Source organism: Phascolarctos cinereus, unplaced genomic scaffold, assembly GCF_003287225.1.
Source record: "Phascolarctos cinereus isolate Bilbo 61053 unplaced genomic scaffold, phaCin_HiC Scaffold_1;HRSCAF=81, whole genome shotgun sequence".
NCBI lineage: Eukaryota > Metazoa > Chordata > Mammalia > Diprotodontia > Phascolarctidae > Phascolarctos > Phascolarctos cinereus.
This window is the reverse complement of record NW_027555514.1, coordinates 64,852,950-64,878,876: the sequence shown is the minus strand read 5'-3', so window position 1 is coordinate 64,878,876 and position 25,927 is coordinate 64,852,950. Positions and strand designations below refer to the sequence as shown.

The window sequence follows — 25,927 nt, the reverse complement described above, 5'->3', positions numbered from 1 at the left end:
AAGAATTTCTGAAAGAGGAGAGATCAATGTGGGCTGTTGCAGTTGGAGAAGATTGCATGGAAGAAGTAGGATTTGAGCTGGGTCCAGAAGGATGAGTAGGATTTGGAAAGGTGAGGGGGAGAAGTAAGAGCATTCATGAGAGGGAATAAGGATATAGGACAGAGAAAATGGGATCTGACAATGGAAGTTACAGAGATGGGAGTGTGTGTGTGTGTGTGTGTGTGTGTGTGTAAAACAATGAGACTGACTAAAGTTGAAAGTATACATGGGGGAGTAATGGGAATAAGGATGGGTATTATAGGATGATGCCAGATTATGGAAAGATTTAAAAACTGGGTGGGATTTAGACTTGATGGAGTAGGAGAAGTTTTTTTAGCAAATGATATGATAAAAAGGATATTTAAGGAACAATTAGTCTGGCAGCAGTATGCAGGATGGATCAGAGGAGAGATCAAATTTAGGAAGAATAATTGAGAGGCTATTTTACTAAGTGTGAGATGACTTTAAAAATGGATGAATTGAAGGTAGATGGAATGGAGAAAAAAATAATAGATTTAAGAAACATCTTTAAAAAAGAAACATCTTAAAGGAAAGGTGTAGGTAATTATGAAGGACCAAAGAGAAGGTTGATAAGTTTTTCATTTGGGGCTTAAGTGACTGGAAGAATGGTGGTGGGGACAGTTGTTGGGAGAAGAGGTAAGGGAATTGCAAATACAGTTTTGAACATGTTGAGTTTGACATCATCGTCATTGTCTTCATCTATCATCAGAATAATGGCTAGCATTTATATAGCATTTTACAATTTACAAAGTGCTTTACAAATATTATCTCATTTGATCTTTATAACCTTTGAAGGTAGCTGTCATTATTACCCTCATTTTAGAGATGAAGCAACCGAGACAAGCAACCTGAGTGATTTACCCAGGGTCACACAATTAGTAAGTGTCTGGGACTGGATTTGAACTCAGTCTTCCTAACTCCAAGTGTAGCCCTCTATCCACTACACCAGTTAGCTGCCTCATCAACAAGCGGAAATGTTCAAGAAATATATGGAAATAAGAACTCAAATGACAAGACAGGACTAAAACTATGGAAGACAGAGTTTATTACCAGTATGCAACTACACAAACAAAATCATCTGTGACTTCATCAGCACAAGGAACTCTAGCTGCCATAATCCCCTCCTCCAAGAAGCAAAGCTCTAGTGAGTTGCTGGAAACATAGAAGTCAAGTGACTTACCTAGTCTTCTAGTATATGCCAGAATTTGAACCAAAGTCTCCTTAACTTCAAGTCAAGCAGTCTCTCCAGTATATTATGATACCTCTTCATTCCTGGGACTAGATAATAAATATATTTTGACTCATCCCAAGTAGTTTACAGATGAGACTGAAGCCAAGAAAAATAAAGGAACCTGTCAGTGACATAACTAGTTCACAGCAGATAGAGAACACAGTTCAAACTCTTAGTTTTATGTTATTTTAGATACTCGGGTCTTACGTTATTTTCATGACAACAAACTATAGCAGTCAAACTTCATTACTATCCATCCCAGTAAAAAAAAAATTAATAGATTTCAGTTAAAAGACAATTGGCTACTTATGAAGCTATTTTTCAGCCTTTCAAACTAGAAATCCCTTTTAAACAATCACATGCAACAGTATCAAAATATGTATAAACATATAAACAAATAAAAAGGAAGAAAACTTTTCAAAGACAAAGCCCCATGAGAATATATTTCTATCATAAGAGTTCTAAATGAAGCTAGCTACCAGTTAAGAAAAAACAAAATTTAAACTATCAGTGCTTATATTTGATGGATTCGTGTTTTCACTAGCATGGGTATTGTTTCTGCCTTATTCTATATGATGTTTCTCCTTAGAGAATCTAGCTAGTATTCCAGAAGCCTCCACCCAGTTCTTTTAATAATATGTCAGGGTTATAAATGTAATATTCAACCTACCTCCTATTCTGGTCACACCTGTCCCTAACAGTACCTTTTATACCACTCATCCCACACAAGTCATCATCAGTAATGTGCGACAGTTTGTTTAAACCCACTATATGTCTTTCCATTATCTTTTGGGTTAGCTGTAATTTTGATTCTTCCAAGATTGTGCTGTTCCATGATTGGCAGCCTTATATCATCATCAGGGATTATTCATATTCAATAGATGGGATGGGAATGGTGAAAAGAAAGACTTCATTTGGGCCTTGAAAGAAAATAGATGGAAAGAATCGGAATGGTATATGTTACAAATATGGAGGACATCATTAGCAAAGGCACAGAGAAGGAAGAGGACAGGATAAGAATGTGGGAAAGGAAAGTCTACTTAGGCTAGAACAGGCTTTATGAAAGGGAGTAATATAAGAAGCAGTTGAACCAAGGAGGCTCGATCCTATTTGTTGAGGGACTTAGATAACACAGTCAGGACTTCAAATTTTATGTAGTATAAATTGGGAGTCAGTGAAGGTATTTGGGTAGAGAGATAATCCTGGTTAACACATCAGGGGAGTATATGTCCTTGATGCCAATATACACATTACTGTGTAAAATTGTATAAAAAATAACAGATCCAGAAAATACACAGAAGAAAAATAGTTCAGAATGAGGCACAGTAACAAGTCATTTTTGTTACTACTTTGTGAAAGTAGTTCCTTAAAAAAATTATAAATTACAGAAATATATGACTTAATACATAAGCATTTTAGTTGGATATTTTTATGGAAATTTAATAAAAACAAAACATATCCTGACTACAGCTATATAAAAATATATAACTACATACATAATATATGTATAAACAAAACTAAAGAAGTTCACAGACTGAAAAGAAGTGAGAAGGGAACACAGGGAAATAAGTTGCTTTTGTTAAATGTTTATATTCTTTTCAAAATGTTCTGTTTTGTATTGTTTCATTTGAGGTATTTTGCTGGTTCTTCCTATTTTTTTGAAATTAAATTATGATTTTTTAATGTGGTCTGCAACAGGAAATTGCCAAAATAGACCTACTTGATGTTTCATGCTTTCATCAAGGATATTCTCAGTATAATAATTTTTGTAAAGATTTTTATAAGTATAAAAAAGACATAAAGATCAGTAGCAACTAATTTCTTAGCCAAATTTTTTTAAAGAACTACACACTATATTTTTCATTCTTTTGAAATCTTCCTTGCTTTGAAAACATCATTTTTGAAATGCCTTTTAAATTGTCACCTACAGCACAGTTCTCTTCTGTGTGTATTTGGTCAGGTCAGGAACTTTGCCTGACTTGATTTTTTTAAGTGTTGTTACCATTTCACTATATACTACATTAAAATAATGAGGAGGTAGATTCTAAACATGGTGGTCCCACTATCCGCATTGATGGAAATAGTTGCTATAAAGATGCAGGCAGATCTGTTTCAGTTCAATTCTGTTTGTTTCCCTCTTATTTTAACCTACAAATGCTCTCTGGGCGACACGGCCTAGCTGAATCAAATGCCACACTCTTAACAGGTTTGTTTTCTTCCTGACTGTGAACCAATTTTATGAACCAATATTGCTCACAGTTTTCCATCATTTTCCTCTGTAACGTTTTGTGAATGAGCCTGAACTCTAAACAATATGTTGTTCTTGACTACCTTCTCTCTTTATGCAGCAAAGGAATTGCTAGCTAATGTGATTTCTGCATCCTTTTGGCCTCCTTATGGTGGTGATTATTTTCATCAGTTAAACTTCACTAAGAAATGATGGCAGCATTTTTGCTTTGTCAAATCCCCATTTTGGGAGAACTAATATCTTGTTGAAATAAGTTGGGTTGGAGATACTACAATCACAGAGTACTTTTTTTATAATTTGGTATTTATTTTAACCACTCTAATTGTTCCATGATCTGAGACAGATAAGTCTGAAATGACTGTTGCACAAGTTTGACCATATCACCTCCCTATTCAAAAATTTCAATGGCTCCCTATTACTTCCAGGACCAAAAATAAAATGCTACGTTTGGTTTTCAAAGCCCTTCATAGTCTTCTTCACGTCTGTTGTATTCTCCCTTGTATCAGTTATTTGTGTGTGTGTCTTTTCTTCCTGAAAGGTGTGCCCAGAAGAACAATAGGACCATCCTGAACTCTTCTTTTGTATCATTAATGAAATGTTAAATTCTCTGGTCAGTTGCTCATAGAATTCATATAAATTCATAGTGTATTCAATTAGTCCCCCAATCATTTAATCCATGTTTTGTTCTTGGCTTTTTGTTAACACGAATAATTCTGTGATGAGTATTTTTCTAAGTAGGGGTATTTCCTTGGAGTACAATAACAGTCATGGGATTATTGCTCAAATAAATTAGAAATATTTCTTGGATAAAAAAAAATTTTCTAGTCAGTGTAGCTCTTTGATAAGATGTAAACTCAATTGGCCCTGCATACTTATTCCTCTTGCCACCTAAATATCACACTGTGGATTATTGAGCTATGCCGTTAGACTTGGCCTTTTTTTTTTTTTTTGGCTAGGCAATGGGGTTAAGTGACTTGCCCAGGGTCACACATTTAAATGAAAATTATAGGGGCAGCTAGGTGGCACAGTGGATAAAGCACCAGCCCTGAAGTCAGGAGGACCTGAGTTCAAATCCGGCCTCAGACCAAATACTTGACACTTAATAGCTGTGTGACCCTGGGCAAGTCACTTAACCCCAATTGCCTAAAAAAAATGAATGAAATGAAATGAAAATTATGCCTGATGTTTTACAATGTTTATTCATCTGAGGCTTTGAAGAGTGATGAGATGATTGGTGAATGGTTAGCTTTTATTTCATCCTTGAGAAGATGTTTACAATTTAGATAAGTACATTTTATTTTTATTTTATCTGAAGTGATTGATCTCACTTTATTTCCATGACATTTATTTGTTTGTTTCTTTTGCAGTTGTAAAGCAAATTTGAGAAATTATGGAAACCAGTGATGAAATTGCAATTGTGGGAATAGGTTGCAATTTTCCAGGAGGTGAGTATGGTAATAACAATGATATCCAACAGGATTTTTGGAACTTATAAAAAGTACTAACATCCTATGCTTCATTTATAAAATATTCAACAAAGTTTAATTTCCCAATATGCCTTACATATGTGAAAAAAAACCCTCAAATTCTTTTAATCTGGTATTTCTGAGGATCTAACTATCTGAGGATTTACCTATATATCTAACATACCCCTGGTTTGCTATCCCCTGGGTAGGCGAGCCTATGGATTACCTACAATATGTAGCCATTAAGTAATATGACTGATTTTTTTAAACAAATAGAACTTATAGATCCAAATGAGTCTTGTCATTTCCCATGTAAAGTCTTGCAGCTATTGTAATGGGGACAATTGCACAGGACATTTTGGGACTTCCTCTTTTGGAAGTACCTTCAGTACCTAGGGTCCTGTTCTTCTGATTATCCTTAATGGCAGTAAATCTTCATTCTCTGAGAGTGCATATCATATTTTAGAAGCTGTCAAAAATCAATCAGAGCAAGAGTGGTGACTAGGGTATGTTAGCAAACTGGATAATACCATTTTGCATCCAAAACATGACATGATGCAGTGAGATTGATCTTTTTTCCTCCTCTGACTTTGCAATTGGCTCAGCAAGCAATTCCAAAAGAGGAATTCTAGAAATGGTCTACATGACGGCAGCATCATTGGAACACTTATGTAGATGCATTGTAATATGTTTTCTTAGGAAAAAGGAGGGATGGGACTATGTTATAGCAATGCTTAGAGTGTACCTGTGAAGGCAAAGATGTGCATTGCCATGCAGAGTCAAAAGAAAAATCATCTAAAGTTCTACTTGAGGTAGCATTAATTAAAATCAAATGAAAATATCTATGAGGGACCTGTCACCATAAAACACTATACAAGAAAGCACAGTGCTTTGCACATAGTAGACTGTTAATAAAAGCTTGTTACTTGCTGTTTACAAATGTAAGGCTTTTTTTTATAAAAACAAAGAGAAATTTATTTTTTTATTTTATTTCATTTTTTAAAATAACAATGAGTTAAAATTTACCCTGTCATTATAATTGGTTTCAAATATACAAGAAACATTGGGAAAATCAGAAAATATTTATTTTAAACACTTCTTTTCCTTCATCTTACTAACCTTCCTACTTGATTTATCAACTTGTCTTATTACCTTGCCTTACTATCTTTCTTATCTTTCAGCTTCCTTCTCATTCTGATACTCTTTATGTTCCAGTCTTTGTCCTTTACCTTCTTGTATCCCTTCAAATCAAGTCATTTTCCTTTATGACCTCCTTTTTTAAGAAATTTTGAGGTAGAACCCCAAAGCTATTAAACTGTACATACCCTTTGATCCAGCAATATCACTACTAGGTCAATACCGCCAAAGACATCAAAGAAAAGGGAAAAGTATATAAAAAGTATATAAAAGTGCCTATAAGTATAGGCACAAAAATATTTATAGCAGTTCTTTTTGTGAGGGCACAGAATCGGAAATTGAGTGGATGCCCATCAATTTGGAAAATGGCTGAATTAGTTACAATGTGTGAATGTGATGAAATACTCTTGTGCTATAAGAAATTATGAAAGTGATGGTTTCAGAAAAATCTGGGAAGATTTATATGAATTGATGCAAAGCAGAACCAAAAGAACAATTTATACACAATAACAACACTATATAACGATATAGTAATCAACTTTAAAAAACAGGAATATTGATCTACACAATGATTCATCACAATTTCAAAGGACTCATGATGAAACATGCTATCTACCTCCAGAGAGAGAACTGTTGAACTCAGAGTACAGATTGGAGCTTATTTTTTCTTCTCTTTTTTCTTTTTTTTTGGGGGGGGGAACGTGGGGGGGGTTGGGTGGGTAGGGAATGGCTATTATGGGAACTTGACTATGGGAATATGGGAATATGACTATATAGTCATACAGTATATGACTATACATATTTATAACATCTTGTTTTTCTTGCATTCTCAATGAGTGGGAGAGGGAGGGGGGGATGAATTCAGAACTAAAAATAAAATGAATTTAAAATAACTTAAGTCTTTTAGCTAGGTGGTGTGGAGGGCAAAGTACTGGACCTAGCTCAAACCTGGCCTCAAGTTTCCACCTCTTGGCAAACCCTACTTCTTTCCTGAACTTCCTGTATTTCCTAAGATATAGCTGACTTCCCATGTGAATAGATAGAACACATTTAGCTGTATATAGTATTTTACTTGACAAAGAATCAAAATTTTAAAACCAGTAAACAATGCATAAAAATGATAAACTGATAGAAAAATAAAACTTCTGCCCATCTGCTGGGGGCAGCTTAGAGGTTTCCAAGACCCTTCAAGTCCCAAGACTTTAGGGACAAGGATGGCTTTAAAACCCTTCATTTCAGAGTCCTGTTTCAGTTTGTTAAGCCACTCCTCTGGGAGTAGGCAAGAGAATGTTGCTGATACAACACAGCTCCCACTTTATGTTTATCTCACACTTCCAATAGATAAAGTCTTTAGCTGAAAACGCAGGAAGCAGGCTGGGAGACCCCTCTCAGTCAATATATAGAAATGAGAATCCAGTTCAAAAGTGCCTTGATCAACTCATCACAGAGCAGCCACCATCAATCCACCCTGATCCTCTGATCTTGAGTCTCTTCCCAAGTACTTCCTTTCTCCTGCAGCTTCCTCAAGGCATTTTCTATTACACGTTTTCTCTCTCTCTCTCTCTCTCTCTCTCTCTCTCTCTCTCTCTCTCTCTCTCTCTCTCTCTCTCTCACTCCCTAGCCAAATCCCTACCAGAATGACCTTCCTGGGGTACAGTTCTAACCAAATCAGTGCCCTGTTCAAAAATCTTCAGTGGCTCCCCATTATCTTAAGGATAAAAGATGAACTCTTGTCATGGCATTTAAGGCCCTCCATAATCTGACTCCCACTTGCCTTTCCAAAATTTAATGTGTAATAATCACTCGACCTTTTTAGAATAATACGGTGGAAAAGTACATTATTATCTCCATTTTATAGATGGGAAAATGGGCCCAGAGAACATAAATGATCTGTCCACAGTCACATAGTTCTTCTTGACTTCAAGTCCAGTCCTCTACTCTGGCGCACCCAGGCTAGATGAGAGGTAATAAGAAATGAGTTATCGGGTGGTGGTCAGGTCACTATAAAAGAGGTATATATGTAAGATATTGTGAAGGCAGAATTATAATGGTCAAGAACACTTAAAATATGAAAATCTCTCTCTAAGCATGACACTATTAAATTCAATTAAGGTCCTACTACACGCAGGATACTAGAACATTTTCAAAAATATAAACCCACTTTTCACTTGTATTTACTTTATATGTGAAGCCATCACAGTATTTTTCATGTGGGTAAGTTCCTTCACAACTCTTCTTTCTTTCCTTGCTTGGCTTTGTGTGGCTGTTGTTACAGTTAATTTTTTGACAAACTTTTGCCCTTGTAAAAGCCTTTGCTAAGTTCCTGATAAGTTCAGGCTTTGTGCTAAGCACACAAAAACAAAAATGAAACTGCCTTTGTTCTCAAGCAGCTTATATTCTATGAGAAGGAAAATAACACGTAACAGGGAGACAACGTGATATATAATTATATGCCAAATATACAAGGGAGCTTGGTAGGGAAAACATTAGCAGCTTTGGAGAGTTCCTAATCTCCCTAATAGCTCTTGAGATGAGCTTAGAGGGAAATCAAGGAATGAATTTAGTTGAAAGTAATACAACTAATTATTAAAAACAAACAATAGGGGGAAATGGTATTATTTTAACAGGAGAAGGAATTGACAACTTCTGGCAAGTGCTTGTGGAAGGCCGAAACTGTACAACAAAGATATCAAATGAAAGGTTTCATGTTGACGAATGGTATGACCCAGATGAGCACAAACCTGGTAAAAGCATGACAAGACGAGCTGCTCTTACTGAAGGGTAAGATCATTTCTAGACTTTCTGTAAATACATATTCTAATTATTCATAACCAGACTTCATTCTTAAATACTATTAAAGGTCCTAACTGAATCACTGGCAAGATAAACTAACCTCCCCTGATTTCCTCTAACTTTTCCTGTTCCTTCCTTTTAAAGCTTTTTCTTTCTTTCTTTCTTTCTTTTTTTTTTTTTTAGTGAGGCAATCAGGGTTAAGTGACTTGCCCAGGGTCACCCAGCCCAAGTGTCAACTGTCTGGTCTGAGGCTAGATTTAAACTCAGGTCTCCTGACTTCAGGCCACTGCGCTACCTAGCTGCCCCTTCTTTTTACTTTTTCTAACCAATCCCATTCAGTAAAATTCAATGAACATTTATTAAGCACTAGCTATTTACGAGGCATTATGCTAAAGGATACAAAAATGAAAAGTGACACTTTGCCTAACTTCAAGGAGTTTACAGTTTAATAGGAACGTAGATGAAAGGAATTAGACATATATTTCAATCAGTATATTTCAATTTAAATAAGTATATATTTATATATTTAAATATATTTAAATGAGTATGTATTTCTATATTTGGTATTTTTATATGTTTAGAGATATTTAAATAAGTATATTTAAATTTAAATAAGTAAGTTAAATAAATAAGTATTTTAATTTAAATAAGATGAGGAAAGCCTCACTAATTTTATCAGAATAGAGGATGAGACCTTCGAAGATATCTCCCAATAGAAGGTATTTACATGCCCCTTTATGACGTCTCTTTTGTGCTGGTGAGGAGTGCTCTTGGGATTGGGCACTGCTTGACTCATTCGCACATCATTGAGGATGATAGCCATGATCTGATTGGGTTAAAACCTTTGCAGGAATTGTACCCTAAGACAGGTTCCAGGTAGCCCTTGAGACCCAGAGATAGCAGCAATGGAGAAGCAAGGGCAGAACATCCTGCCACACGGCCCCAAAAGATAAAGTAATCCTATTGACTGAGTGTTGGTACCATCCAAGGGCAAGGAGAGAGTGGTGAGAGTTCTTGGACCCGGCGTTTCAGAAAAAGAAGTTGGAGCACCTAGAGAGAAGAGGAGAGAGCGTCTGGCCCTAGGGCTGGAGGACCAAACAAGGGGTTGCATCACAATGTAGAAAAACACATCTAGATTTTGTCATTCCACTTCTGGGAGTCATTAGGTAGCACAGATCTGTTGGGAAAGGATTGTCTTTTTGGAAACCCCAGCTGCGTTTCACTTCTGAGGTGGGCGTCATGAATGAAGTCTACATCACGGGGAGGCATGAGGACTCCTTAGGATGGTGGAACTTATTAGAGAGAATGAGGAATGTCATATATCATGGGCTCTTGTGAGACGATTGTAGGGTTTTGCATTCTGTCTTTGGGTAAAATAAAGGCAGTCTTTTAGTCAACATATATTGTTGGCTTAAGCGTTTGCACAGAATCCAAGGGTACCTGTACCTGTACCTGCGGCAACCTTGTCCCAGGCTAGAATCTTAGTGGGAACAAATCAAGGTTCACAGGGGAAATTCTTAGTGAAGGCACAAGTTAAAAAATGATTTGTGGGAATTCTCCTAGGACTGAATCCTGTCCATGGAAGCTCGGAACTTGGAATTCTGGGCCACAGATTACAGTAGAATGTGATGGGGACAAAGAAGACCTAGGCAAGGTACTATAAGAAATTCAAGAAAGGAAAGATTAGGGGGCAGCTAGGTGGTGCAGTGGATGGAGCGCTGGCCCTGGAGTCAGGAGGACCTGAGTTCGAATCTGAATTCAGACATTTATTAGCTATATGACCCTGGGCAAGTCACAACCCCCATTGCCTAAAAAAAAAGAAGAAAAGAAAGGAAGGAAGGAAAGATTACTTTGAGCTGGAACACAGGGAAAGGGTATTGAGAATATTTCATGACGGAGATGTCAACTGAGTTGGGCTTTCAATAAAGGGACTTCCACAGACAAAGACGGGGAGAGCCTTTCCCAACTAGAATATCATTTCCCTCTTAATCCTACCATTTCTGATTCTTTTTCTTCTCCTCAAGTCTGTACCTGAAAACCGCTTGGCATGATCTCCCATTCTCTCTTCCTTTGCCTCAGTCTCTAAGGGGCTAGCTTGTGTCCTTGATCTTACCTGTTCTGGGAGCTTATCTCACCAATAATCCCCTTTCTCTTTCTAATTTTCAATTTCTCTCTAATCTTCATATCCATTAGCTCCTCCTCTGCTGCCTTCAAACATGTGCAGGCCTATCCCATCCTTTAAAAACCTTCCCTTAATTCTGCCATCTCCTCAAGCTATTACCCTCTCTCTCCTCCCTTCCCAACCAAATTCCTAGAAAAAGTTATCTATACACCTGCCTCTACTTTCTCCCTTCTCCTTCACTATCCTATTCTTTTCAGTCTATCTTCTGTTCTCACCACTTCACTAAACCTGCTCTCCTAACTGCTAATCAATTACTAACCAAAACTCTCTTAATTGCTAAGTCCAATTTACCTTTCTCAGGTCTTTTCCTTCCTGACCTCTCTTTAGCATCTGATGTTGATGACCACTCCCTCCTCCTGAATACTCTCTCTTTCCTTGGCTTTTGTGATGCTGCTCTGTCTTAGTTCTCCTCCTACATATCTGTTGGCTCCATCTCAGTCCGCCTTGCTGCACCAAGTGTCTTTGGACATCTTAAAGTGGACTTCTGTCTAAAACAGAATGAATCATCCTCTCCCATTCACCCCACTTTCAAACTTCCCAATTATTGTCCAATATACCACCACCCTCCCAGTTATCCAGGTTTAAAACTTTGGCACCGTCTTTGATTCCTCTTACTCACCACACATACCCAGTCTGACCATGTCAATGGTCAATACACTCACCATACACAATGGTCAATACAACACCAATACATTCAATAACTCCAGTAACTACCTATAACCCTTGTGATGAAATGTAAAGGATTTGATTGCCATGTAGAGTTTTTTGTAACCTGGCACCTGCCTACCTTTCTAGCCTTTTTATACTCTACTCCTTTTCATGCACACTCCAGCTACAGTGGCTTACTTGTTCCTCCTAGCCCATGACACTCCATACCTCATCTCCACACCTTTGTCTCTCGTGCTTGGAATGCTCTTCCTCTTCATTCCTGCCTCTTAGTTTTCCTGGCTTCCTTCAAGACTCAACTCAAATCTCTTCTGCAGGACGACTTCCTCTCTGAAATCTCCTCTTTATATATTCTTTATATACCTTTATATACCTTTATATACCTACTTATTTATGTTTTTAAAAATCCTAAACCAATGAGAAATTTAGTGGAATTGATCGTATGTAGGGGTAAGTATTTGAGCTAAGATGCTCAGCTTCCTTGGTGTCTTCAGTAAAGGTATGGCAAGAAATTATCATGACTCTAACTCTTGTAATCTGTTTCAAAAACACACCTTTGCTAAAGTAATCTGTTACATACTCCTTTTTTTCCTACTTTTCCTTCATAGGTTTAATGAATTTGACAACAAACTGTTTGGAATCAGTGACTCAGAAGCTGAGCGTCTGGACCCCCAGCAAAAAGTACTCTTGGAATGTGCTTACAGAGCTCTAGAGAGTGCTGGAATCCCTACTGATGAAGTGTCTGGCTCCAGGATTGGGGTTTTCATTGGTGAGACAGTAGGGATGGAATGATCTGTGGCAAAACTCTTTCAATTCAGGAACCAATTGAAAATATAAACAGCAATGACTGTGATGCTATAATGTAAACCCAATGAGGTATGGGTTCTGGGGCAAATGAACCTTGCCCAGAAATTCTAAATTCAGGGAATGTCCCTTTTGGCTCTCTTCTTATCTACTCACTCCTGACTAGGCTTAAAATTCATGAAAAATAAGGCTGGCATGGTTGCGTTCTGTGTCCCCCCTCCCCACTAATCTCAGTAATATTTTTCCTTACTTTGTAAGATATTATTTTGCATTCATATAGAACAGGGGACTAGTTATTTCAAAAGTTTGTGATAGCCACAATCTAGTAGTATTATTTTTTATTAATAAGTTATTTGATGAATTCAATTTCTACCTTTATTTGCATATATCCCATGCTATAGTTCAAATTAATCATTTTAATGGAAAAACCAAATACTGATTGGTTTAAGAATATCAAGTGTTCCTAACTACATGCCAATTTTTATTGATAAGTATTTCTTACACTAAAAAGTTCCAAATACAAAAGTTTGAATTTACAAAATAAAATAAAGAGTCAACATTTAATCTGTGGATTTAAGGAATTGCCAAGCTGAATCTAATCATCTGAAGATGGTAACATCCACTGGTGAACTATGATATTGTGCCCATCTCCAATACATCTTATTGATACCTCAGAAAAAAAAAAAGAAACAAAGTTTTTAGAATCACGCGTCTGAAGTTAGAAGGTTCAATTCAATCCAATCAATATTCATTGTGTCTGATGTGTGCAGGACACTGTACTTCAAAGAGAAGAACAGGATGTCCCAAAAGTCTTAGTGTAATCATAAGCTTATTTATTTTGGGTTTTGGTGTTTTTTTTTTTTGCTTTTTGGTGAGGCAATTGGAGTTAAGTGACTTGCCCAAGGTCACACAGCTAGTTAAGTGTCAAGTGTCTGAGGCCAGATTTGAACTCAGGACCTTCTGACTCCAAGGCCAGAGCTCTATCCACCGTGCCACTGAGCTGCCCCTATAAGCTTATTTAAATAAAGCTATTAAAGCTTTAAACTGCACTAAGACTTTTGGGAAACCTCATATAAAATTGAGAAAAGACACTGTCTCTTTCATGACAGAGTTCACAACCTACAAGTAGGATAAATCACAAAAACAGATAATTGAAATACTCAACAGTACAGGATAAATACATTAAAGCTAAAGCTATGAAAGGATTGAAGGTGCCCAAGGTTGGAAGTACATCTAAAAAATAAGAAAAAAAGATCAATGATAAAACCTACTGAAGAGGTCAGGAAAGTGAGGCACAAATGAAGGATCCAGAAAAGGAGTGATTACAGAGACAGGAAAGATAGAGGGAAAAAAACAGGAGAGGGGGACATGCGCAAAGCGGGCTTTCCCAAAATCGATGCTTTCCCAATAAGGAAAGTATCAATAGCTCATCAACAATGTCAAAAGCCACAGAACAACCAGGAAGAATGAATACTGAAAAAAAGTCTTTGGATTTCGTGACTACATGGTCGATGGTGCAATTTGAGAGGACTTTCAATGGAGCGGTGAGAGTTTAAAGCCAGAATGATAAGAACTATGACATCTTGCAGTACTCACAAAACATCGATCTTATTTCTCAAGAGCTGCATGAAGAAGCATCGGTTGGTCTGGCTGCACTGATTTTTTTTCCTCTTTCTTTTTCTAATCTTTGTTGCCAGGGATGGTTCTCTCTGTTGAGAGGGAGAGGGAAATGTTTGGAAGTGAAAGTGACATAAAAACAAATGATATCAATAAAAAAGATTTTTAAATGGAACTCAGAATTTAAGTAGATGTTTAATAACATCCAACAAGAGACTTTTAACTAAAGAATAGATTTCAGAAAACCCGTATCTCATCTTAACCTTTCAGATGTTTTTCAACCAACCTTCCTTCACAATGTTTTTGACTTATTTCATTAGAAGACAATGCTGGGTTTGTGTGTGGGTATGAGGGGGTGTGGATGTGAGTGTAAGGGGGGGATGCATGCATGTTTCATGTTAGCACAAAAAGTAAAATGAGATTCATTTCACACAGATCGATTTTGTTGCTAACCTTGCTGGAAAACCTGTAACTCCAGGAAGCAAGGGTGCCTGAATAGATTTCTATGGCTTTATTTTCTGAAAACATTGACTGAAAATTCAGATGACAGATATTAATAACTGAAAAATAATTTAGGTTCAGAATTTACATTTGTGCTATATTCTTCTTTGTCTCATTTACATTTTTTTCTTTGCTTATAGGTCTTATGAATCGAGATTATGAGTGCATGAGCTCCAAAATCCCCATATCTTTGAACCATTACAATGTCACTGGATCTGCAATGAGCCTAGCGGCTAACAGGATTTCATATGCATTTAATCTAACTGGACCATCAATTGCATTAGATACAGCTTGCTCAGCGTCTCTCGTTGCATTGCATTATGCATTCCTTTCCATTAAACAAGGTATTTTCTGAACTTGAGTAACCTATAAAATAATGTTGTAATGCTGATAATTACTGTTATTACCAATTACTGGGTTTTCTTTTCTTTTTAATAATTTGTGGATACATTTTTAAACATCACTTTCTCTTTCCAATGGTTCCTCTCAACCCCCATTAGAACCCTCCTTTGTAACAAATAAGTACAAACTGCAGCTAGGTGGCATAGTGGATAGAGCTCTGGCCTTGGAGTCAGGAGGTCCTGAGTTCAAATATGGCCTCAGGCACTTGATACTTATTAGCTGTGTGACCCTAGGCAAGTCACTTAACCCTAATTGCCTAAAAATTAAAAAAAAAAAAAGTACAAATAAAACACTGTCTTTGTCTGAAAAAATATGCTTCATTCCCCACACATTTATGCTGATGGGAGACATACTTCACGTGATATCAATCCTCAAGAGTCAGGACTGGTTACTACTTTGGTTGGAGTGAGAAAACTCTTCTTCCCTCCATTTATTTGCCACCAAGAATGGTGCAATTGAGGTTATCTATTGTTGGTTGAAACATCCAATGATTTGCCCAGTCAACCATGCCCAGAAAGTCAAGCACTTCAAAGCAAACTGGGAGCCAGTACTAGATTTTTCAAATCCTATTTCTAGTTTCTCTATATTTAATATTCTCTTTTGAGGGGGAAAAATCTGAAAAGCCATTGCAGAATTTTGGAACAAGAATTACAAGACCTGAAAGGGCCCCCAGAGATCACTCATTGAATCTTTATTTTAAAAAGGTGACTACATGGGCAGGTAGGTGGCACAGTGGCTAGAGCACCAGCCCTAGAATCAGGAGGACCTGAGTTCAAATCCGGACTCAGACACATAACACTCACTAGCCTTGTGACCCTGGGCAAGTCACTTAACCCCGAGTGCCTCATTAAAAAAAAAAAAAAAGAAAAAAGAAAACCTCAAATGGGGTCATGAAGAGTCAAACACAACTGAAATGACTGAACAACAACAAACAAAAAGAATAAAAATAGGACTAGCTGATGAAAGCCCTTTCTTTCTGTTGGACTCCAAAAATCCAATGAAATATGACACTCTTATAGCTGAGTACACAAGGCCTACAGCATTAAAAATTTAGCAATCGATAGTAACATACACTTGTAAGAGGGTTGTGGAGTATGTAGCTAGAAATAGAGAAGATGAAGAGTTAAGGGGGAAAGGAAACATAATGAGATTATTGAGCAATTACCTTTAGAAAACGTTTTTACATTCACCAGATCCTGTTCGATGGAATGTTAAAAAAAAAAAACATTCTTTAAATCAAAGTCTCTTCTTTTAAGCAAATATTCTGGGTTGGTTTTTTTTTTTCACTGCAGGAGACTGTGAAGCAGCTCTCTGTGGTGGAGTGAGTTACATTTTAGATCCTCATGTTAATGTAATGCTGAGTAAAGCCAAGATGATGGCTTCAGATGGAATGAGTAAACCCTTTTCTATGAGAGCAGATGGTTATGGCAGAGGTGAAGGCTGTGGAATTGTCTTACTTAAGCCACTAAAGAAGGTAAGATTTGGGGGAAATTTTTCTTAATGAAAATTGCTGAATACATCTATAATTCATTCTAGGAGCAGCTAGGTGGCACAGTAGATACAGCACCAGGCCTGGAATCAGAAAGACTAGGAGGGAAACCACCTTGTAAGGAGTTGGCTCCTTTGATATAGTGGGTCCATTCCAGGATTGATTTCAGAAGTTCTGAGTCACCCTGGGGCATTATAAGGTGGTTCCAAGTCTCCAAGGATCATCTCAGAGGTACTGGGAGTCCCCAGGAGGGCTCTGGAACCATCCTATTCTCTTAAAATTCTGGATTTGGGGGGATGACCTAGGCTAGGAATAGAATGTGATAGATTGACTTATGTTATTGTATTTTTTGGTGGTGGTTTTATAGTCTATTTTGACATGACAGGCACCTGATACCTGTTTGCTTTCCCTTTTTAAAACTTGGTTGGGTGCCAGGGGAAGAGAAGTTAGCAAGTTATCAGGCAGTATCCAGGATTAGGAATGTAATTGTATTCTTAAATTTATGGGCCAGTGTTTCAAGGAGAAGCTTGGAGCCATTAATAGCACTACACAATTTCCCGAAGGCATTCACTGTGCTCTCTGTTCAGTTCTGAGTCTGGTTATTGTCTGTGCACAGTGTGCAACCAAGATATATGTACTGACTGTATGTAAATAACCAACTCTATATAGATCAGCACCTCTAAAAGAATGGACATTTCGTATGGGGTTCGTGAGAGTTCTCAGAATCAGAGCATCTCAGATCCTTAGATGCCATCTAGTATAACCATGAACAGGAATCCTTTCTAGAACATCCATGGTAAGTGATTGTGCAGGCTTTGTTTACAGACCTCTAGGAAAGGAAATCCATCTATCCCCAAATAGTCCATTCTGGTTTTCAATAGCTCTGATTGTTGGGAGCAGGGTTTCTTATATCAAGCCAAAACTGTTTTCTTCGCTGCTTCTGCCTATTACACCTAGTTTTTTCCCCTCTAGTGCCAAGCAGAACATAATCTCTCTTCCAGAAATGTAATCCCTCTTTCAGATGACAACCCTTCAAATACTTGAAGATGGCTTTACTGTCCCCTATAAGTCCTTTGTTTTTTCAGGCTTAACAGTCCCAGTTCCTTCAACTGATCCTTTTATACCATTCTCTATACCCTTTACCATCCTGTTTACCCTTCTCTTGATATAGTCAAGCTTATTAATGTCCTTTATACAATATGATAACCAGAACTGAAAGCAGTATTCAAGATATGTTCTGATGAAGGAAGAATACAATTACACTCCTAATCCTGGATACTAGCTGATAACTTGCTAACTTCTCTTCTCCTCGCACCCAACCACGTTTTAAAAAGGAAAATCAAGCAGATACCAGGTGCCTGTCAGGTCAAAATAGACTATAAAACCACCACCAAAAAAAATATAATAAAAGTCAATCTATCACATTCTATTCCTAGCCTAGATAATCCCAAAAATCCAAAATTTTAAGAGAATAGAATGGTTCCAGAGCCCTCTTGGGGATTCCCAGTACCTCTGAGATGGTCCTTGGAGACTTGGAATCACCTTATAATGTCTCAGGGTCACTCAGAACTCCTGAAATCAATCCTGAAATGGACCCACTATATCAAAGGAGCCAACTCCTTACAACCCATAGATTCCCATGTTAAAGAGTGTATATTCTTCTGTATGCTATACATCACTATTCTGATCCCACAGAATCCCATAGGGAAAAACAGTGAAAAACCAAGTACCATATTAGTACAAGAAAATAAGAAAGCACACATGAGGGGGAAAAGGGCTAAATCTTAAATCCTTTTTATGGTTTTCAGATAAATATCCAACATTCTAACTTACAAATCATAAAATGAAAGCTAACATGTCGTAGAAGTCAATTGTCCATCTCCATAGCTCTCAAACACAATAAAGTTAAATTGCTTTGTCATATTATAAATACATATTATTTAAAAATAAATACATATTATACACACACATATATACACATACATAAAATATGCATGTACATTTCTATTGATATACTACTTCGAAAATGACAAATTGTATATTCAAAGTAAAATGTTCCATTTCTCCTTTGGATTTTTTAAATTAGGAAACCAATACCATTTCATGTTACTCACTCATATTTTCTATAACAGGCAAAAGAAGATTGCAACAAAATCTGGGGTGTTATTAGCTTCAGCGCAGTGAATCAGGATGGACGAGCAGTAACTCCCATCACCAGACCCTCTCAGAAGCAACAGGAGAAACTCTTAGAGAGCATTTATTCAACTCACATCAGCCCATCAGATGTGCAGTATGTTGAAGTTCACGGCACAGGAACACCCTCTGGAGACCCCATTGAAGCAGAGAGCTTGGGCAACATTGTTGGTAGAAGAAGATCCAGTAATGTACCTCCTCTGAAGATTGGTTCAGTGAAAGGCAACATTGGTCATACTGAGTCAGCCGCTGGAATAGCAGGCCTAATTAAAGTCCTTCTCATGATGAAACATGAAAAGATTGTCCCATCTCTCCACTATTCAGAGAGTGAGAGTAGCATAAACACAGAAAAGTTAAATCTCTCCATTCCAACAGAAGTAGAAAAATGGGAAGAGTCCACAGAATTTGGTAGAGTAGCTGGTATAAGCAGTTTTGGATTTGGGGGAACCAATGCTCATATTGTTGTCAGACAGTTTAAGCAGCAGCCTCAGAGGATACCTCTTAAAAGGCCCTATGAAATATTTCTATTTTCTGCAGCATCCAGTAAATCCCTCAAGCTCACAATGGAAGACACTGCTCAACACCTGAGCCAAAGAAACCGAGAATCATTGGAGAATCTGGCCTATACATCGGTGTGTAGAAGGAACCATGCCAATCACATATACAGAAAAGCATTTGTGACCACCTCCCTAGGGAATTTGCAACAAAGGCTTAATTCAGCAGCTAATGCACAAATACCTCATACCAAGGGGACTCCTCAATTAATATTTGTGTTCTGCGGTAATGGGGCACATTACAAGGGGATGGGCAAGGTCTTGCTCAACTCTGAGCCAGTGTTCAAAGAAAAGTGCCAAGAAATTGCTAATTTGTTTCTTCAATTTGAACCCACCAGGTTCCTGGATTTAATAGAAAAAGAATTTAATGATTTTTCAAGGCCTGACATAGCCCAGCCTCTCCTTTTCATAATTCAGGTGGCTTTAGCATCCCTCCTGAAATTCTGGGGCATCAAACCTGCTGCTGTCCTAGGTTCATCAATCGGGGAAGTAGCTGCTGCCCACTGCGCTGGATTTCTTTCCCTTAAAGACGCCGTGAAGGTCATTCATTACAGGAGTATGTTTCAGACAAAGGTGGTTGGAGGGGAAATGTTGGTAGTTGGAAACATCCCTGTGGAAGAAATCTCAAAAGCCCTAGACCCTCACTCTGGAAAGGTGTGCATCGCATCCTTCAATAGTCCCCGTTGTTGTACTTTGTCTGGAGATGCAGATTCTATGAGTGCCATTTATGAAGAACTGGCTCAGCAATTCGGGAAAAGAAACATATTTCTATATATCTTACCCGTTCCAGCTGCTTATCACAGTTACATGATGGATCCAATAGTCAAGGACGTTACAGAAACTATAGGCAATCTGGCGAAGCAGGAGCCAGAAGCAGAAATGTTTTCAACAGTAACGGGAAGGGCAAGTTCGGAGAAAGACTTAACTACAGGCAAATATTGGGCCAGGAATGTTCGAGCGCCAGTTGTTTTCACAGAAGCCGTCAAAGCTTCATCTCAAGGAAAGAAAAACGTAGTATTTGTTGAAATAGCTCCGAAGCCATATTTCAGAAGAACCATCAAGGAAACTTTAGGAGAACAAACACTTGTTCTTCCTTCCCTACAAAGGGAGAAAAATTATGAGACCCTTTTTGCTCTGGTAGAAAATCTTTTTGAATTGGGATATGATCTCAACTGGTCACACTTCTATAATGGGTTGAAAGCAATTCCAACAGACTACCCTAGATATCAGTTTGATCATCAGAATCTCAAGGAATACCTGCAAAGTCTTCAGCAACATCCCAACACTGCCAGTAGCAGTCATCCTCTCATTAGCAATGCAAATAATGGCTCAGAATTCATCTGCGTGATATCCCAGGATACCACACCCTATGTCTATGAGCACAAAAGCAATGGTGTGCCTTTGATTCCCAGTGCCCTGTTTGTAGAGCTTGGCTTAGCCTCAGTAATAAACAGCTCAAGACCCAAAATACCTTTAAAGAGATGTCAGATGAGCATCACTTTTGTAGCTCCCTGTATGGTAAAACAAAATTTCCTAGATTTGAAGATCCAAGTGGGAGTAGGGAGAACAGCAGCTGAATTCAGAATACTCTCTTTATCATCTGCAATTTATGCAACAGGTAGTGTTGCCAAAACGACTGAACCTTTGAATGAAAAAAAACATCTCTGCCTTGAGAGCATCGTACAAAGGTGCAAATCCGTCATCACCATAAATAAAGCTTACGAAGCCCTCTCTCTTACCGGTTTTCAATATGGCCCTATTTTAAAACAACTAAGTGATATTCTATACTGTCATAAGCTGAAGGAAGGTATAACAACCATCGCTGTAAATGAAGAAACCAGAGGGGAAATGTATGACTATCACATCCACCCAGTGCTATTAGACTGTTTCTTGCAAATGACAGCTGTGATGGCCACCAAAAGCATAGAAACTGAAGGAAAGCCTGGATTTCCAACTGCCATTGGCAGCCTGACAGTCTTTGGAACCCTGGAAGAGGAAATGCAGATATATGTAAAAACCAGCAAGTCCACTGAGAGCTATGTCGAAGCGTGTGGATGCTTCACAAATAAACACGGCCAAGTTTTGGCAGAACTGAAGAATGTGGGGTTCAAGTTTGTGACACAAACGGCCAGCAACGATAATGTCTTTCTAGAAAATGAATGGACAGAAATCTCTCCCATCCCAGCAACCAGGAATTTAGAAGAACCACAGAAGTTCATAGTGTTTGCTGACCAATTTGGAGTAGCTAATTCACTAAAAACGTATTTACATAACAAGTCCAAGTATGTTATGTTTGAAGACTGGGAAAAAACTCTAAATTCAGAAAGCACAGGTGACATGATGAGAAAGGAGATCATGGGTTTCCATGATGTGTTATTCATGTGGGGCATACAAAAATTAAGTGAGGAAACATCAGCAATGCTCATCACACAACACTTGGCAAAGTGTTGTGAGGCATTTCGTCAAGTTATCTTGGCCTTGAGAGAACAAAACTATCCTTGTTCGGTGACCGTTGTCACTTACAAAGCAACATCAAGAAACGTGAATCACATTAATCCTGGATATGTTCTGCCCGGTATGGTAAGAAGCTGTGTTATGGAAGTTCCAGAGATTACATTTAAGATGATAGATATCAGTTTTATAAGTACACAGGACATAGCAAGCTTAGCACAAGCTATCATTAACTATAAAGGGGAAGATTATCCTGAACTCTGGATTGATCAAGGGAGAGTTTATACTACTGAAGTCAAAATTACTCCTTTTCATGACCCTGATGATGTCCCATCTTCAAAGCACCTTCAGAACTCTGAAATGTTTTCTTTATACACAGCAGATCCATATAAGGCAACAGATCTGTCTGCCCAATTATCAGACCACAGGGTTACTTACCTTGAAAGCCACACTGTGGAAGTTCAGGTAGAAAAAATATGCATCCATTCAGAAGACTATTTTCCTGTTAGCACCTCTAGTTCAACCTTTGGAAACACTCTGTATTGGACTGAGCACACTGTGGAAAAACATAAATTGCTAGCCCTGGACTTCAGCGGTACAGTAACCAATACAGGCAAAGGAGTGAAAGAAGTGAAGGTTGGAGATCACATTGCCACATGCTTCCCTGTTGCTGCATCATCAAAGGTCTTCATTCCTGAGTCTGTCTGTCTTGACACGAAAAAATGCACAGCTCTTAGAAGTGCCCCTTGTGTGTCATACTTTGTAATAGCTTGGAAAATTCTTACTCAGGTATTATTTTCAGATACAAAGTCTCTCACTTCCCTTGCTGTCATCTCCATGGAACTGAGTCTATTCTAAGCAAAGTGCTAACTTGGGTTGCTAAAGCAGATGACTGGAAAGTCAGTCACGTCTTGCCCTCTTCTCATCTATGGAATGACGTGAAACATTGTCAGGCTCTCATTTTTCTGCCCCCGTTAACAAGATCCTATGTGGAAATGCTCTCTGATCTTTCCCACCTCAGAGATGTAGTGTTTGTTTACGGGAGTCACAAGCCTGAATTTTTGCAGCAACTCCTTCACGATGGCCATGAACATATTCAAGTTCACCTAGTAAACCTGAGCCAGGTTTTTCAAAAATCAGCTCTGCTACGCAACAATATGGCTGTCTATAAATGGATATATTCAATGAACTTGAAAGAGATGACAAACTTAGACTACTCTGTTTTTCAACAGAAGAAGTCATGTGCATGTGCACAGCCGGCTCTTGTCTCCTACTTCACACGCACAGCCATTCCACTTGCTGTGTTGGGAGAGAGGTTACCAGAAAGTGAAATTTCAGACATACCTAGGTATATAGGAGAAAGGAAATTGTTTAAGTCAGATGCAGCGTATATTGTGGTAGGCGGACTCTCTGGTCTTGGCTTAGAAACAGTAAGATTTATTGTTCAGAACGGAGGTGGCTCTGTGGTGATTCTTTCAAGAAGAAGTCCGAATGCTGAGCAACGAAAAGAAATGCAGTCTTTTGAAAGTCAGAATGAAGGCTGCAAGATCATTAGTTTGCAGTGTGATGTGAGTACCACCTCTGAGGTGAAAAAGGTGTTTAATTACATTGGCAATATCTTTCCAAAGGGTACAATCAAAGGGATATTCCACAGCGCAGTTGTTTTGGATAATGGACATCTTGAAGCTCTGAACCTCACTCGCTTTGAGAAAGTATTAGGTCCCAAAGTTGCAGGAGCAATAAATCTTCATAATGCTACTAGAGGCCATGAGCTAGATTATTTTGTCTGTTATTCATCTGTTACTTCATTCCTTGGGAACGCAACCCAAACAAATTATGCTGCTGCTAACTCCTTTCTAGATATCTTCTGCCATTATCGGAGGAACTGCGGTCTTGCCGGTCAGTCCATTAATTGGGGAGCCTTGAATCTTGGGCTGTTGCTAAATAAACACAACATTCAAAAATTTTTGGCAAGCAAAGGAATACTTACTTTTCAGAAATCTGAAATTGATAAATATCTTCATAAATGCTTGCTTCTGAATAATCCTCAGCAAGGAATTATTAAATTTGATTACAAAAATTTACAGGATTACTTTTTTACTCAGGTTCCATCTCTTAACATCCGTTTTTCAGCAATTTTCCAGGAAATCAAAAAGCTGGATGAGTCTAACTTAATTGCTCGTGAAAACTCATCTCCACTAGTGAACGAAGCTTACATTAACTCCCTAGCAAATGAATTCAGCAATACCAATCTTAAAGATATTTCGATGGACACATCTCTTATGTCACTTGGCATGGACTCTATGGCAGCTATAACCCTGAAAAATAAGCTGTACCATGACAAAAAGGTGGATGTTCCTCTTATCAAACTACTTGACCCTGATGCAACTCTACTGACCTTAAAATTGCTTTTGGACGAAAAATCAAATGAAACAGCCAACAATGGAGATAATGACAAAAATAAAGCAAATGGCTAGTTTTAGAATAGCTGGAGGAAGAATAATGAACATAAGTGAAAATTAAAAACCAAAAATACAAAATGGGAAACATGGTGCTTTGGGAATAGTAAATAATTAACTCACCATTTTATATCTCTCTGACTCAGATTTCAAACATAGTATTAAGGATTCGAATATCACAACACCTATATTTAGAGTCTATTAGAATTCAAGTAGCAAAAAAAAGCTAGGAACAACTCCAAAAGAATATTATTAACTGGAACCCTACATTATATCAAAGATATACAGATGCTTATTATTACTATAAAATAGCTCCAAATAATCAGATGCACACAAATTCCCATAATAAACAAAAAAAAAGTTCAATGTTAATATGGAATAATTTATCTTACTGGGAAAAGAAAAAGAGTGATTAGAAAAATTGTTTAGAGAGTATATATCACAGGAAGAGATTTTGGTAAAGGATCACAGAATTATGGCATCTCAAGAGTAGACAAAGTCCTCTGAAGCCTTCTAGTTCAACTTGCCCCTAATGAAAAAACCCCTCTTCAACACATGTGACAGCTGTTGGTCCAGCCTCCACTTGGAGTCCTCTAGCAAAGGGAAGCCTACTACATCTCAAGGCAGTCGTTCTACTTTTTGGTAGCTGGTAGGAATTTTATCTTTGATCAAGCCTTTCACTGCTGCTGTGCAATTTTTGTTCAGTGCTCTCCACACAACACTCTGGAGTCTGCTTCTCCTAAAGAAGCACTGGGTCATACTTACCCTTTAGATTATATGTGATTTTTTTTTCAATTCAACAAATATTTATGAAGTATGAGACACTGTGCTAGATTCTTGGAATACAAAAGCAGGAAATATCCCTGTTATCAAAGGGCTTATATTTTGCTGGGGGGGGGGAATGAAACATATACACAGAGAAGGAAAGACATGGCAATTTGATGAAAGTGAGGGCATTAAAAACTGGAGGGATCAAGAAAGACATAGGATGGCGAGAGCCAAACTCTGAAGAAAGCTAAGGGTTCCAATAGACGGATGTGAGGGGTAAATTGACAGGAGATAGAACGCCAAGTCTGTTTAGTGAATATCATATAGACTGGTTTGGCTGGAATATGGAGTACATGAAGGAGTATAATATGTTAAAGGAAAAAAAAGTCTAGAAAGCTAGGCTGAAGCCAAATTGAGGAAGGCTTTAAGTAGTAGGCTGAGAAATATAGATATAGATAGATAGATAGATAGATAGATAGATAGATAGATAGATAGATGGATAGATAGATAGATAGACAGATAGACAGACAGATAGATATGTATATACACACATATATACATATACATATGTAATGTATGTATGTATGTATGTATATACATATGCATGTATATAATATGAAGGAGCTGCTTCATGAGCAGGAGAGTGACATGATCATACCTCTACCTTAAGATTACTTTCTCAGCTATGTGGAGGGTGGATTATAGGAGGGAAACACTTGGAAACATGCAGATTAATTAAGAGGTGATAAAAATAGTTAAGGTGAGAGATAAGACCCTGATAGAATTTATAAGATTTGACAGCTGATTAGATTTCAGGGACAGAGGAGAGAGAAGAGTCAAAGATGACTCCTGAAATCACGAATCTGGGTGACTAGAAGGATGATATGACAGAAGCAGGGAAGTTCG

The 25,927-nt window shown here is 37.8% G+C and overlaps 1 protein-coding gene across 1 annotated transcript; it reads left to right on the top strand.

Moving 5' to 3' along the window:
• The first annotated feature begins 8 nt into the window (after positions 1–8).
• Positions 9–24,578, top strand: LOC110211154 (uncharacterized). Its single transcript, XM_020990316.2, is given in 8 exon segments — positions 9–110; positions 4,907–4,984; positions 8,770–8,923; positions 12,392–12,552; positions 14,846–15,049; positions 16,400–16,581; positions 18,729–22,635; positions 22,638–24,578. Coding segments are annotated over 7 exon segments (6,297 nt in total). The 5' UTR covers positions 9–110; positions 4,907–4,929; the 3' UTR covers positions 24,272–24,578.
• The last annotated feature ends 1,349 nt before the right edge of the window (positions 24,579–25,927 follow it).